At 34.3% G+C, this 13179-nt stretch overlaps 1 protein-coding gene across 2 annotated transcripts in view; it reads left to right on the top strand.

The window, feature by feature from the left end:
• Positions 1–12543, top strand: part of MAP3K1 (mitogen-activated protein kinase kinase kinase 1) — a 66051-nt gene extending 53508 nt beyond the window's left edge. For both annotated transcript variants that reach the window (XM_015240713.3, XM_072958648.1), the window contains exons 12-20: positions 1996–2087; positions 2361–2550; positions 2855–4136; positions 4510–4662; positions 5381–5543; positions 6672–6803; positions 7696–7838; positions 8519–8650; positions 9965–12543. In XM_015240713.3, coding sequence (XP_015096199.3) covers positions 1996–2087; positions 2361–2550; positions 2855–4136; positions 4510–4662; positions 5381–5543; positions 6672–6803; positions 7696–7838; positions 8519–8650; positions 9965–10114 — 2437 coding nt within the window. In that variant the 3' untranslated portion in view covers positions 10115–12543. The remainder of the gene's footprint in view (positions 1–1995; positions 2088–2360; positions 2551–2854; positions 4137–4509; positions 4663–5380; positions 5544–6671; positions 6804–7695; positions 7839–8518; positions 8651–9964) is intronic.
• The last annotated feature ends 636 nt before the right edge of the window (positions 12544–13179 follow it).

Below are 13179 nucleotides of genomic sequence, written 5' to 3'. Positions count from 1 at the left end.
AAATCATGCCATTTGCAGTAACATGGAAGGACCTAGAAATTATCATACTAAGTGAAGTAAGTCAGACAGATAAAGATAAATATCATATGCTATAACTTACATGTGGAATCTAAAAAAAAAAAAGATGTAAATGAACTTATTTACATACCAGAAACAGACTTACAAACATAAAAAACAAACTATGGTTACCAAAGGAGAAAGGCAGGGGTAGGAATAAATTACAAGTTTGGGGTTAACATATACACATTACTATATATAAAGTAGATAAACAACAAGGACCTACTATATAGCACAAGGAACTATATTCAATATCTTGTAATAACTTATAATGGAAAAGAATCTAAATAGAAAATATATATACATATGTATAACTGAATCACTTTGCTGAACACTTGAAACTAACACAACATTGTAAATCAACTATACTTCAATAAAAAAAATAGCATGGAGCCTCACATCTAGTATTTAATATCTACTTATTAGATGAGGCTTCAAATATTGTTTTCTAATATGAGATTTGAAATTAATATGTAATACTTAAAGCTCTTTAAGGAGAAGAATTAGTGGCAAGTAAAACCAGGCTAACAAACTGCATGGACCTTCTCATTATTGTATTATGACTGATTCTCTTTTATTTTAAAGTAGTATCTTAAACTAAAATCCAATTGATAAGAAAAACAGCTGACATATGTATAACGTACAGTCTCATTGTAGAGAATGAGTTACACAAGATGGGAACCAATAAAATCATTATACCTACTTTGCATTATCAGAAACAAAAAAACAAACCCTTCCATTACTTTCTTTGCAATGGACTTTTACTCTGATTGTGACAATTTATGTCAAATAACAATACAACAAAAATTCCATAGATCCCTGCAATATCCTTAAAAATCAGCAAGGAACAGGAGTAACCCTAATTGGAGGTATGAAGAAATGAGGTAGGGAAATGAGGTATGGTGATAGTAAAAATGAGCACAAGCTATGCTTTTATTAGACCAATGATTATCTTACCTCCACCCCCTTTCCAAAAAGTGGGAGGGAAAGACCACTTTTCCTATAATAAACATAGCTACAGTACACACTTTTTTGGCAATTCATATCCCTGCAGATCAAATCTCTCTTGTTTTACCTCTGCCATTACACCCTTTTGGAGCTCTCTCAGTCCAACCTTGTCTTCCTCCCTAAGTCACATGTTGTAGTCTGTACAGGGTCTCAAAAATTAAGCACTTAACTTTGACTTGTTTCTCATCTCATGAAGTCCATCTTTTGCCTCCATTATTTATTCTCTACACAAGCCTACAGATTGTATTAGAAGTTTTCTTGTTGCTTAGAATACCGTAATATCTGAAAAACATTAAGCAAACTAATAAGTAATTTGCAGAATGCATAGACAAATCATTTCATTTTTTAATATTACAATAGATTTTTCTTTCTGAGAACTTCAGTGGTTTTGTAGCAGTTGTTGTGCTGCCCACTTTCTGAAATTTTAAAGTTAGGCTGTCTGCATAGTCACTTGAATGACTGAACATCATAAGAAATATGGTAAAGAGATTTTATGGTATTTGGAACTCACTCTGGCTATATAAGAGAATATAAAGGTTTTGGATGGGAAGATTTTGTTTTTAATTCAAGTGATCTTAGTGAAAATTCAGAAATCAAAATGTCTGAGTCTTCTTTATTTTAACAAGATATGATAATGAAAATAAACCTTTTATCTGGTTTGACATTTAAATAACACTTGCTGTCAAGAGCCAGTAGTGAATATTCTGTGTTTAACATAGAAGATAAGATAAAATTTATGAAATTAGATCTAATAATAAATATTATTCATGCTGACATCATTAATGTGATTTTAGTGGTGGAAAAGCAAACACTTCTGAAAACATTTTGTTCCCACCTTTTCACAAGGCATTACATCACTACATTACTACTCTCCTTTTAATGCATATTTATCCAAGATCCAAATCTGATATTGCTTCCTTTCATTTTTAGTCGCACAAGTCAGCTGTCTATATCGACACTACTGGAATTGTGCAAAGGCCAAGCAGGAGAGTTGGCAGTTGGCAGAGAAATACTTAAAGCTGGTAATAACTTTTTACTTAAAATTACTATAGCATGTTTTATCATTTTCCTGAGCAGACTGTCTAATCCCATGATTTCTGATAGGGCAGCTTCAGGATTTTGAAGTAATTTTGTAAATTGGCTCAGCTAACATTAGAAATAGGAATCTAAGAGAAGTTCTTTAAATTAATATAATTCAGAGTAGTTTTGTTGACCCTATACCATTTGATCATGTTTTGTTTTAGATTTTAATGTCACTATTTTTCAGTTATTTATTTTTACTTTACTTTTTGTAGGATCCATTGGTATTGGCGGTGTTGATTACGTCTTAAACTGTATTCTTGGAAACCAAACTGAATCAAACAACTGGCAAGAACTCCTGGGCCGCCTTTGTCTCATAGATAGGCTGCTGTTGGAATTTCCTGCTGAATTTTATCCTCATATTGTCAGTACTGATGTTTCACAAGCTGAACCTATTGAAGTCAGGTAATTTTTCTTCTGAAAATGTATTACTTTTCCTCTTCTTACCTACTTCATCCCACCCCCAGAGGAGGACACATTTGATTCATGAAAGACTCAGAAATTACAGAGCATATATAGGTTACTAATACCTTAATATCTGATTGACATAAACACCTGAAGTCTAGACTATCTAATTTAAAAGGTATGGATTCTTTGTACTGAAATGATTTTTTAATGTACAAGATATAAATTAGTACCATCTTTTTATTTGTATATATTTTACATTAATTTTAACTTGTTTCATAATTGAATGTGTTTTTTCTTTCAGGTATAAGAAGCTGCTGTCCCTCTTAACCTTTGCTCTACAGTCCATTGATAATTCCCACTCAATGGTTGGTAAACTCTCCCGAAGGATATATTTGAGTTCTGCAAGAATGGTTACTTCAGTACCCCATGTTTTTTCAAAACTGTTAGAAATGCTGAATGTTTCCAGTTCCACTCATTTTACCAGAATGCGTCGTCGTTTGATGAATATTGCAGATGAGGTGGAAATTGCTGAGGCCATCCACCTGGGCATAGAAGACACTTTGGATGGTCGACGTGACAGCCTTTTGCAGGCATCTGTCCCTAACAGCTATCCAGAAGCCACAGAGAACAGTTCCCTTGAGCACACAGACTATTTAGAGAAAACTGGAAAAGGATTATGTGCTACAAAGTTGAGTGCCAGTTCAGAGGACATTTCTGACCGACTGGCCAGTGTTTCAGTAGGACTTCCTAGTTCAACAACAATGGAGCAACCAAAGCCAATGGTTCAAACAAAAGGCAGACCCCACAGTCAGTGTTTGAACTCCTCTCCTTTATCGCATCATTCCCAATTCATGTTCCCAGCCCTGTCAACCCCTTCTTCATCTTCCCCATCTGTACCAGCTGGCACCATAACAGATGTCTCTAAGCATAGACCTCAGGGATTTGCTCCCTGCAAAATACCTTCTGCATCTCCTCAAACACAGCGCAAGTTTTCTTTACAGTTCCAGAGAAACTCTTCCGAAAACAAAGACTCAGATAAACTTTCCCCAATCTTTACTCAGTCAAGACCCCTGCCCTCCAGTAATATACACAGGCCAAAGCCATCTCGACCTACCCCAAGTAACACAAGTAAACAGGGAGATGCCTCAAAAAATAGCATGACACTTGATTTAAGCAGTAGTTCCAAATGTGATGACAGCATTGGCAGTAGCAGCAGTAGTAGTAATGCTGTTATACCCAGTGATGAGACAGTGTTCACCCCAGTAGAGGAGAAATGCAGATTAGATGTCAATACAGAGCTCAACTCCAGTATTGAGGACCTTCTTGAAGCATCTATGCCTTCAAGTGACACAACAGTAACTTTTAAATCAGAAGTTGCTGTGCTGTCTCCTGAAAAGGATGAAAATGATGATACCTACAAAGATGATGTGAATCATAATCAAAAGTGCAAAGAAAAGATGGAGGCTGAAGAAGAAGAAGCTTTAGCAATTGCCATGGCAATGTCAGCGTCTCAGGATGCCCTCCCCATAGTTCCTCAACTACAGGTTGAAAATGGAGAAGATATCATCATTATTCAACAGGATGTAAGTATAGCTCTTTAAGAGGTTGGAGCATTTCCTTGGATTGTGCAGAAATAAGTCTAATTCAGAAATACGGCTTTTAACGAGTTAACCATCAGAAGCAGGTTTTTCACATAAAATTAATTATACAACAGTGTTTGTATCATTATTTGAATAGAAATACTTGTTGCCCATTTCAAAGGCATTTCTGGTTGATTCTACAATGGTGATCACTTATGCATTTGACATTGGTCACCAACACTGTCCATTCAGAGGTCAAGTTTATAGGTGGTTTGGGAAGCAAGACTGAATAAGAGTAATATCTTGCCAGGCTAATCTCATGAACTCTTACTCTATTAACTTAACAGTAAAAAGATTGCTTTCATTTAATATGTAGACACCAGAGACTCTACCAGGACATACCAAAGCAAAACAGCCTTACAGAGAAGACACTGAATGGCTGAAAGGTCAGCAGATAGGCCTTGGAGCATTTTCTTCTTGTTATCAGGCTCAAGATGTGGGAACTGGAACTTTAATGGCTGTTAAACAGGTAAATATCTAGTGAGCATATAAATGATTAAAATTATAAAAATGAAACATGAGCAAATAAAAAAATAAAGGACATATCCCAACATGTAAATATTTTAGTTCTTTTAAATTTTCAGAAGCCTAAATTTCAAAGTAGATGTTGCCAAAGCACCAAAAGCATCATGAGTTCTATTTGAAAGTAGAAACATTACTGTTGTAGTAAGATGCACCATCAAGATGGTCCTTATAGAGGTTGTGTTTTTTTGTTTGTGCTTTTTTATGGTTAATAGAGGTGTGGTTTCATACTCCTTTCAGCAATGTTACTGGTACAGCATCATCTTGGGATTTCTGTGATTTACTTTTTATAGTAAGCATGCTTATCAAGATACGAAAATGATAAACCTTTCATTTTTAAGTCATGTTAGTCCTTCTCCTGTGATTGGGCATTTCTCATTTTTTACTGTCTTTGGATAGTTTTGAAGGATTGGCCATGTCCCACTATTTTTTTTTTAAATATTTCCTCATATTTCACTGCTTTTCAAGTTGGATTCTTACTATCTAAAAGAACTTGATTTGGTTTTTTATAAATTATCTATATTGTATCCATAAGCATAAATGCCAACTGCTATTAATATATAAACTAGTTTGGATTTGTCCACTTTAGATCAGATTGCTAGTGAAAATTATAAATTAAAAACTCATCAGAATTCAAAACTTTGTAAACATATTTATTGAAACAGGTAACATATGTCAGAAATACATCGTCTGAGCAAGAAGAGGTAGTAGAAGCATTAAGAGAAGAAATAAGAATGATGAGCCATCTGAATCATCCAAACATCATTAGGATGTTGGGAGCCACATGTGAGAAGAGCAATTATAATCTCTTCATTGAATGGATGGCAGGTATGTTCGTATTTTAAATTATAAATAGTAGTGCATAGATTCAGCTTTTCCCTTGATAGTAAACTTAGGAAAACCATTTAATGAACACTTATTTTTATTAAACAGTTTAGATTTCTAAAAGCAAATTGCCCCAACATAGTAGTATAAACTGTAAATATTTAGTCCTTCTTTAAATATAAATAAAATATTACCTTTACCTTTGAAGCTTATTCAGTGTTTCTTTTAAATGATTGTGTACCATTGTTTTATAGGAATAACTGTTTTAAGCCTGATATGATAAGATCCATATCTTTCCATCATTAATTGGACAGATTTAGGAGACATTTTAATATGACTGTAAAAATAAAATTGATTAAGATATAATTTGGAAAGGTAAACTAGCACTGAAGCATAATGTTGAACCTTGTCATCTACTTAAATAAAGACTGAGTTTTATTTTGTATTATACAGTATATACAGTAAAATAAATGACTCGGGACGTAATGAATACTTAAGTGCTCGATTTAACTTCTTAGATTTTTCAGATTGGAAGAATGTATTTCTATTTACAAATCAGTTCTTTAGTATATTCTCTGATGTTGGTTGTAGGTGGGTTGATGGTTATATATAGGTTGACTCTTATAAACACTTTTAAATGAGGCTTATTGAGTTTGTGACTTATTCCAGGTCAGAACTGGTAAACAGTAGGACATGAAGCCTGACTCTGAGTTTTCTAGTTCCTCCCATTCTTTTTACCTTCTGTTAAATGACATGTTACCACTGTTTACTTAAGTCATTAAGAAAGGCATTTTGGATACCTTGGTCAAAAAGACAGAGAGGTGAATTGTACATATGAGAAACAGTTCCATCCAAAATTGTTAACTTTTAAAGCTTTTTGAAATCTTGACCTTCCAGAAAACTAGTTTATGAGTGTTCTGTGAAAATGTCTCCTGACTGATTGGGTTCTGAGATTACTGGACTGTGTTAGGTTTTAAATTATTTTCCCTTCTGATGCAGATTATAAACTTAACATTTCAAACGTGAATGTGAGCTCATGCTGTGCAAGCTTATGTAACCAAAGTGTTATAAACAATTTTAATTTTGGCTTACATTTATGATAAATTATTGTTATTACATGTTTGTCTTTAGGGGGATCGGTGGCTCATTTGCTCAGTAAATATGGAGCTTTCAAGGAATCAGTAGTTATTAACTATACTGAACAATTACTTCGTGGCCTTTCATATCTCCATGAAAACCAGATCATTCACAGAGATGTCAAAGGTAGGAATTCTTTTAATTATTATCTGCTTGTTATCAATAAGCAGAAAACAAATGTAATTTTAAAACTTGGACTTTTGTTGATAGTTTCTGACTTGAGATCAACTATGGGATTGTTTCTCCTGAGTAATTCAAATCACTAGAATTATTAGAAGTGAAAAGAACCTTCAGAGTCATATAATCTGCCTTCCTAGAGAAACTGTGAATTTTCCACAGCCGTAGTGCTGATTGATGGCAAACCAGATACAGAATCCAGGTCTCTGATTCCCTGTCTTACTGCCTCCCCAGAAGTTCCTGTTCCTGGGTTTATTTAGAATAACTGGGATATTATAATCTTTTAAGAAAAATCCTTTCACATCTTTTGCAGTTTGGTTTATTAAGAGCAACTTTGGTTTTCTGACATGAATGCCTTTAGCTAGTATTAGACAAAACACATTCAACTAATCTTATAACATTAATTTTTTATTAAGCTGTAATTATGAAATTACAGTGTAAAATTTGAATTGGTCTAGGTCAGTATTTTTCAACAGAACTGTGTCTTAAATTGTAAACTACACTAAAATTTTAACTTTGAGGAAAGATTTTTGTTAGGAATCTTTATATTAAAGGTTTAACACTTACTATAAAGTTTTACCAAATCTCTGCCTTTGTTCCTTATGCCTTGATGCATTGTCAGATTTCCCCTCTGAGGCTTTGGATTTCATTTAGCTTATACTGTGGAGACCCGTGTGCCATTTAGTAATGAAGTGAAGTGAGGAAAGTAGATTTCTCTGAATCTCTGACATGCAGTTCACTTCTTTCGTTGTTGTCCTATTTCAGTAGTAGTAGTTTACTGAGTTTTTAATCTGTTCTTTTGTTTTTAAGACATAAGGGCATTTGCTGTTTCTGTTGACAGGTGCCAATTTGCTAATTGATAGCACAGGTCAGAGACTAAGAATTGCTGATTTCGGAGCTGCAGCCAGACTGGCATCAAAAGGAACTGGTGCAGGAGAGTTTCAGGGACAATTATTGGGGACAATTGCATTTATGGCACCTGAGGTGAGAAGCAGCTTTGAGTGTGATGAAAGAAAATATTTTAGAGTTCTGTGTCCACATTATGCCAAATAATTTTGCTGTGTTATCCACTGTATGCTTACCAATTAGAAGTTCATGGCCCTAAAGATAAGGTTTCAATGATATCCTTGATTTCAGACCCTTAATCCCTGCCTTTCCATAGCCTTTAAGCAAATCTTTTAAAACCTATTTCTAACAAAGAATATTGGGTAATTTATAGTGGTTGTTTTGTAGTAAACCCAAAGTATACATAATAGAAATTTTAAAAATTGTTCACTCTATGCCAAAGGGAGATGAGCACACAAAAGCAAATCTTGTAGTAGCTGAAGTTGTTTAAGCATTGCTCTTCTAAATTCAGCCTCCTCTGTTGTGTTCATAGTGATTATTGATTGTCATCTTGTCCTGTAGTTTGTTTACTAGGCGCACTGAGGCTGCTTTGAAATTCTGATATGACTCTTCAGAATCTCACAATCCTTCAAAATATTTTTGTGCCACATAGGAGATTAAGCCTATTAATGAAATAAATGAGATATCAGGTAGTCTGTGAAATTGTTGTTTGTACCATTGTTTGCCTCTGAAGTTAAAGAACTACACTCCATAACAGCAGAATGGCTTTCTCTTTTTTTAATGAGTCATTTCCAGATTAACTCTCTGCTTTATTTTAGGTACTAAGAGGTCAGCAGTATGGTAGGAGCTGTGATGTATGGAGTGTTGGCTGTGCTATAATAGAAATGGCTTGTGCTAAACCACCTTGGAATGCAGAGAAACACTCCAATCATCTTGCTTTGATATTTAAGGTAACTGTGAGATTAAAATTACTTCTTTCTGCTAAAATTGGCAGGAGGCAAATTTTCATGGGTTCTCCTTAACTGTCAATCTAAATAACATGAAGGCATATCCTCCTTGAAATAGATATATATTTATTTATGTCCAGGAATTTCTGTGGTGCGGTGGATGTTGGCAGCATGTACAGTTAGTTCTCATTATCCACAGTAGCCACATGCTATCAAGTCACTGAATTGGCAGATACTAAATCACTGCTCCCGGGTGAAATATGTACCTATGTATACACAAATCAAACTTTCAAATTAAAACTTGAAGCTCTTCAAGTATGGTACAATCACAGATTTTTTTCATCTGATTTATTATTTCCAATATTTAAAAACTTCACACGTAAGTCAGACACCAGCTCTTGTGTGTTCTACCTTTCTGACATCTCTCAAATCCATTCTCCCCATTTCCACCAGTGAATAGGGTAGTGATTGAGATTTTTAACTTTTGAGTTAGACATGTGCTGATTAAAACCTTGGGCTTCGGAGTCATACAGATCTGGTTTCAAACCCTGGCTGCATCCTTTAATAGCCATGTGACTAGGAAAATTACTTATTCTGTCTACCCTGTTTTCTGTTTATAAAGTGGGTGTGATAAAGCACCTACTTCATGAGTTATTCATATTATTATTCATATTATTATTATTATGAGGCTGGGCCTGAGTAAAGCACTTAGCATACACAGTCTCCTCTGTGCAAAGTGGCCAGTACTAGTCCTCCAAGCCAGCCCCCAGCACCTTTCACCTGCCCTATCCTCCTCCAGTCCTCCCCATGCTTATATAACTTCCTCAATCCTCTGAAAAAATTAAGTGCACTTGTGTTACTGATGTACCTAATTGACTGGCAGTTTTAGTCTTTCTTACTCTGAATAGCTGTCTGTGCTGAAAAAAAAACAAAATGCAATGAACCAAAAAGGACAAACCTTGGGAGAGTGAATATGAGGAAAGCAGAATTGATTTGAGTGAATATTTAACCTGTCTAATGATTTCAGCATACTTAGCCTTGTTCATTTGAGACAATAAAGAGAACTGTAGCTCCCTCTGATCAGGATGTATTTGAAGAAATTTAAAATCCTAAAATTTGAAAGATTCTTAGAGAAAACCTCCCATCCAGTGGGTATGTTTTTCCATAGACTCCTTGTTAGCAGAAAGTCCACCCACTTGTGTTTTAGTCCTCTGTATATAGGATGCACATATAGAAGCTAGGAGATGTATGCACATGTACTTCTATATCAAAAGTTCCAGTTGTGGAGAGCTTTAACACCAGTGTTTTCCCTTATAGATTGCTAGTGCAACTACTGCTCCATCAATCCCTCCACATTTGTCTCCTGGTTTACGAGATGTGGCTCTTCGTTGTTTAGAACTTCAACCTCAGGACAGACCTCCGTCAAGAGAGCTACTGAAGCATCCAGTCTTCCGTACTACATGGTAGCCAATTATACAAATAAACTATAATGGAGACAGGATGCTCAACAAGAGAAAAAAACTTGTGGGGAACCACGCTGATAATCTGCTGTCCTTCATGCTATGAACAAGACCAGTGGGGAACCTTTACCTAAGTATGTGATTGACAAATCATGACCTGTACCTAAGCTTAGTATGCAAAAGTCCACAATTTGTGCAGAAACTGTAAACCGTGCCTTTCAGAGAACTGGCCCTAGGTGAACAGGAAAGCAATGAAGTTTGCATGATGAATTAACAGAAGCATAATTTTTTTTTTGGAGCACTTTTTCAGCAATATTAGCAGCTGAGGGGCTCAGGATCTATTTTAATGTTTCTATTATTCTTCCATTTCACATTGTGATCACAAGCAGGGGGTTCTGCAATTCCGTTCAGTTTTTGTTGTTGTTGTTGTTGTTTTTTTTGTCACTGGCTATAAAAATCAGTATCTGCCTCTTTTAGGTCAGAATATGCTATGAGTAGCAGTAAATAAATATATTTTTTAAAGTTGGTAACTTCTTTCTGACCCACAATTGACCTTTATATTTTTCAATGCCTGGGCAATTGTGGTTCATTGTGCATTTTACTGTTGGCCCATTCATTTCGTTTTTGGAAATTATGGTTTTGTATTTTCATTTCACCTTCATTTTTGTTTAATATTCAGGGAAAGGTGATCTTTTCAAACCAGAAAAAAAAAGGAACTAGGTGTGAACTAGAGTTTATTAAATATCTTGCTATTGCAAGAGTTTTTTAAAACAGATTTTATTTGTTTTTAAAATTGGAATATAATAAAATACTACCTTCATTGAGTCAGTCACTGCTCTTCTTGTGCAGATTAAATTAAGTGAAAACCAACTATTCTCTGTGATGCAGCTCACAACCAAGATCAAGATTACCTTGAAACTTATTTGACTTTTTTTTAATGTATCGATTCCTTTTGTAGGAAACCTCACATCATTTAAGTCTTACTCTGTATGTAACAATCCATCATTCATCATCACCACTGATCACAACATGTTAACTGCTATTTTCCTTCTACCATGCATCAGCTCTTTACAGTAGGCCTGGTTGATAAAAGAAAAACTGACTTAATTACTCAACTAATGAGTAATAGTGTTTTTAAACAGTAAATTTCCTTTGAACTTGGAGAATGTGTTCAGAAAGAAAAGTGAAATTGAATTTCATTTACACACAAATTCCTTGGATTTTGCAGAATCAGATAATGGTTTTTGTCTGAGCTGAATTCAGATGCATGGAATCCTGATGGAAAATGGCAGCTTTTTTATCCTTTTTTTTTTCTTTGTAAGTCTTTTAAATCAAGTACTGATTAAGTATTTAATACAACTTTTTTGAGATAAGTTTTAACTCTTCAGAAGCCAGTTGAATTGTTGCAGAGTTAAATAGAATTGGTTATTCTCAAAGACTCAGGATAAACTAAATAAGCTATATAGAGTACATTTTAAATGTACAACACAAATTGGAAGTAAAATAAGTTACAAGATAAGTTTACAGGGCTATATTGCATATAATTTTTAAAAGGCAGTTTTTTTTTTATATGAATGTGTTTCTTAGTGAAATTTTACATTCCTTTGGTTGGAAGATTGGCAATATTTGAAGAGTTAAAAATAGAACTGAAATGTGAAGTTTGGTAGCTCTTAATGTGTTGTTTTTTTGGTTTTTGGTTTTTTGTTTTTCTTTTTTTCTTTTTTTTTTTTTTTTGTCTACTTAGAATTTTTCACAATTCTAATAAGATTGTTTCCAAGTCTCTTATGTGCAAGCTTTAAAGGATGCACTCTTGCCATTTCATGTACTGGAAGATCATTAGTCAGATTAATACTGTGTCTGACAGAAATGTAAACTGTATAAACTGAGGAACCTCAGCTAATCAGTATTACTTTGTAGATCACCATGCCCACCACATTTCAAACTCAAACTGCCTCTAGATGTCAAAATCCATTGTTTGAGTTTGTTTGCAGTTCCCTCAGCTTGCTGGTAATTGTGGTGTTTGTTTTTTGTTTTGTTTTGTTCTGTTTTGTTTTCAATGCAAATGTGATGTAATATTCTTATTTTCTTTGGATCAAAGCTGGACTGAAAATTGTGTAATTGTTTTGTGTTCTTAATGTTATTTGGTACTCAAGTTGTAAATAACATCTACTGCTGTTTATTCCAGTTTCTACTACCTCAGGTGTCCTATAGATTTTTCTTCTACCAAAGTTCACTTTCACAATGAAATTATATTTGCTGTGTGACTATGATTCCTAAGACTTCCAGGGCTTAAGGGCTAACTTCTATTAGCACCTTACTGTGTAAGCAAATGTTACAAAAAAATCTCTGGGTTAAGAAAATTTGGCTTAAATGTATCCTTTGTTATTTTAAATATATCGAGATATTTTAATTAAAATTTTTACCCCATTGAACCAATTTTATAGTATTTGTACCTATTTTGGTGTTTTGTCTTTATAGTAAATAAAAGTTTTTGAACAAATGTTGTTACTTTTATTTATTTTTAAATAATTTCATACTTACAAAAAAGTATGAACACCACAAAGAACTCCCATATACCATTCACCCAAAAGCCCCACTCAGGTTTTGCCAGCAGCCCAGTTATGTCCTTTATAGCAAAAGAATCTAAACCAAGATGAGGTGTTGCTCTTAGTTAATGTGTTTCTTCTTCCCATTCAATCCAGAACCATTTCTTAGTTCTTCCTTGACCTTCACAATCTTAGTATTTTTTAAGATTACAGTTTATTGTTTTATAGAAGTCCTACATTTTGAGTTTGGTGCTTCCTCAGGATTCAATTCAGAGGATGCATTTGTGGCAGGAGTATCTCAGAAATGATGCAGTGTTTTTCGGTGACTCACATCAGGAGGCATACAAGGTCAGTTTGTTCCATTGCTGGTGATACTCAACTGTGATCATCTGAGTAGGCTTTGCTGCTATAAAGTTACTCTTTCCCTTTATAATTAACATCTACCTTTATAGTAAGTACTTTATGGAGGTGATACTTTGAGATTACATAAGTACCTTGTTATTCAACCAACTTTAGCTCTGTGCTT

The sequence above is a fragment of the Vicugna pacos genome, chromosome 3 (genome assembly GCF_048564905.1).
Source record: "Vicugna pacos chromosome 3, VicPac4, whole genome shotgun sequence".
In the NCBI taxonomy this organism is placed as follows: Eukaryota; Metazoa; Chordata; class Mammalia; order Artiodactyla; family Camelidae; genus Vicugna; species Vicugna pacos.
Note: the sequence above shows the minus strand (reverse complement) of the source record. Positions and strands in the feature narration are given on the sequence as shown.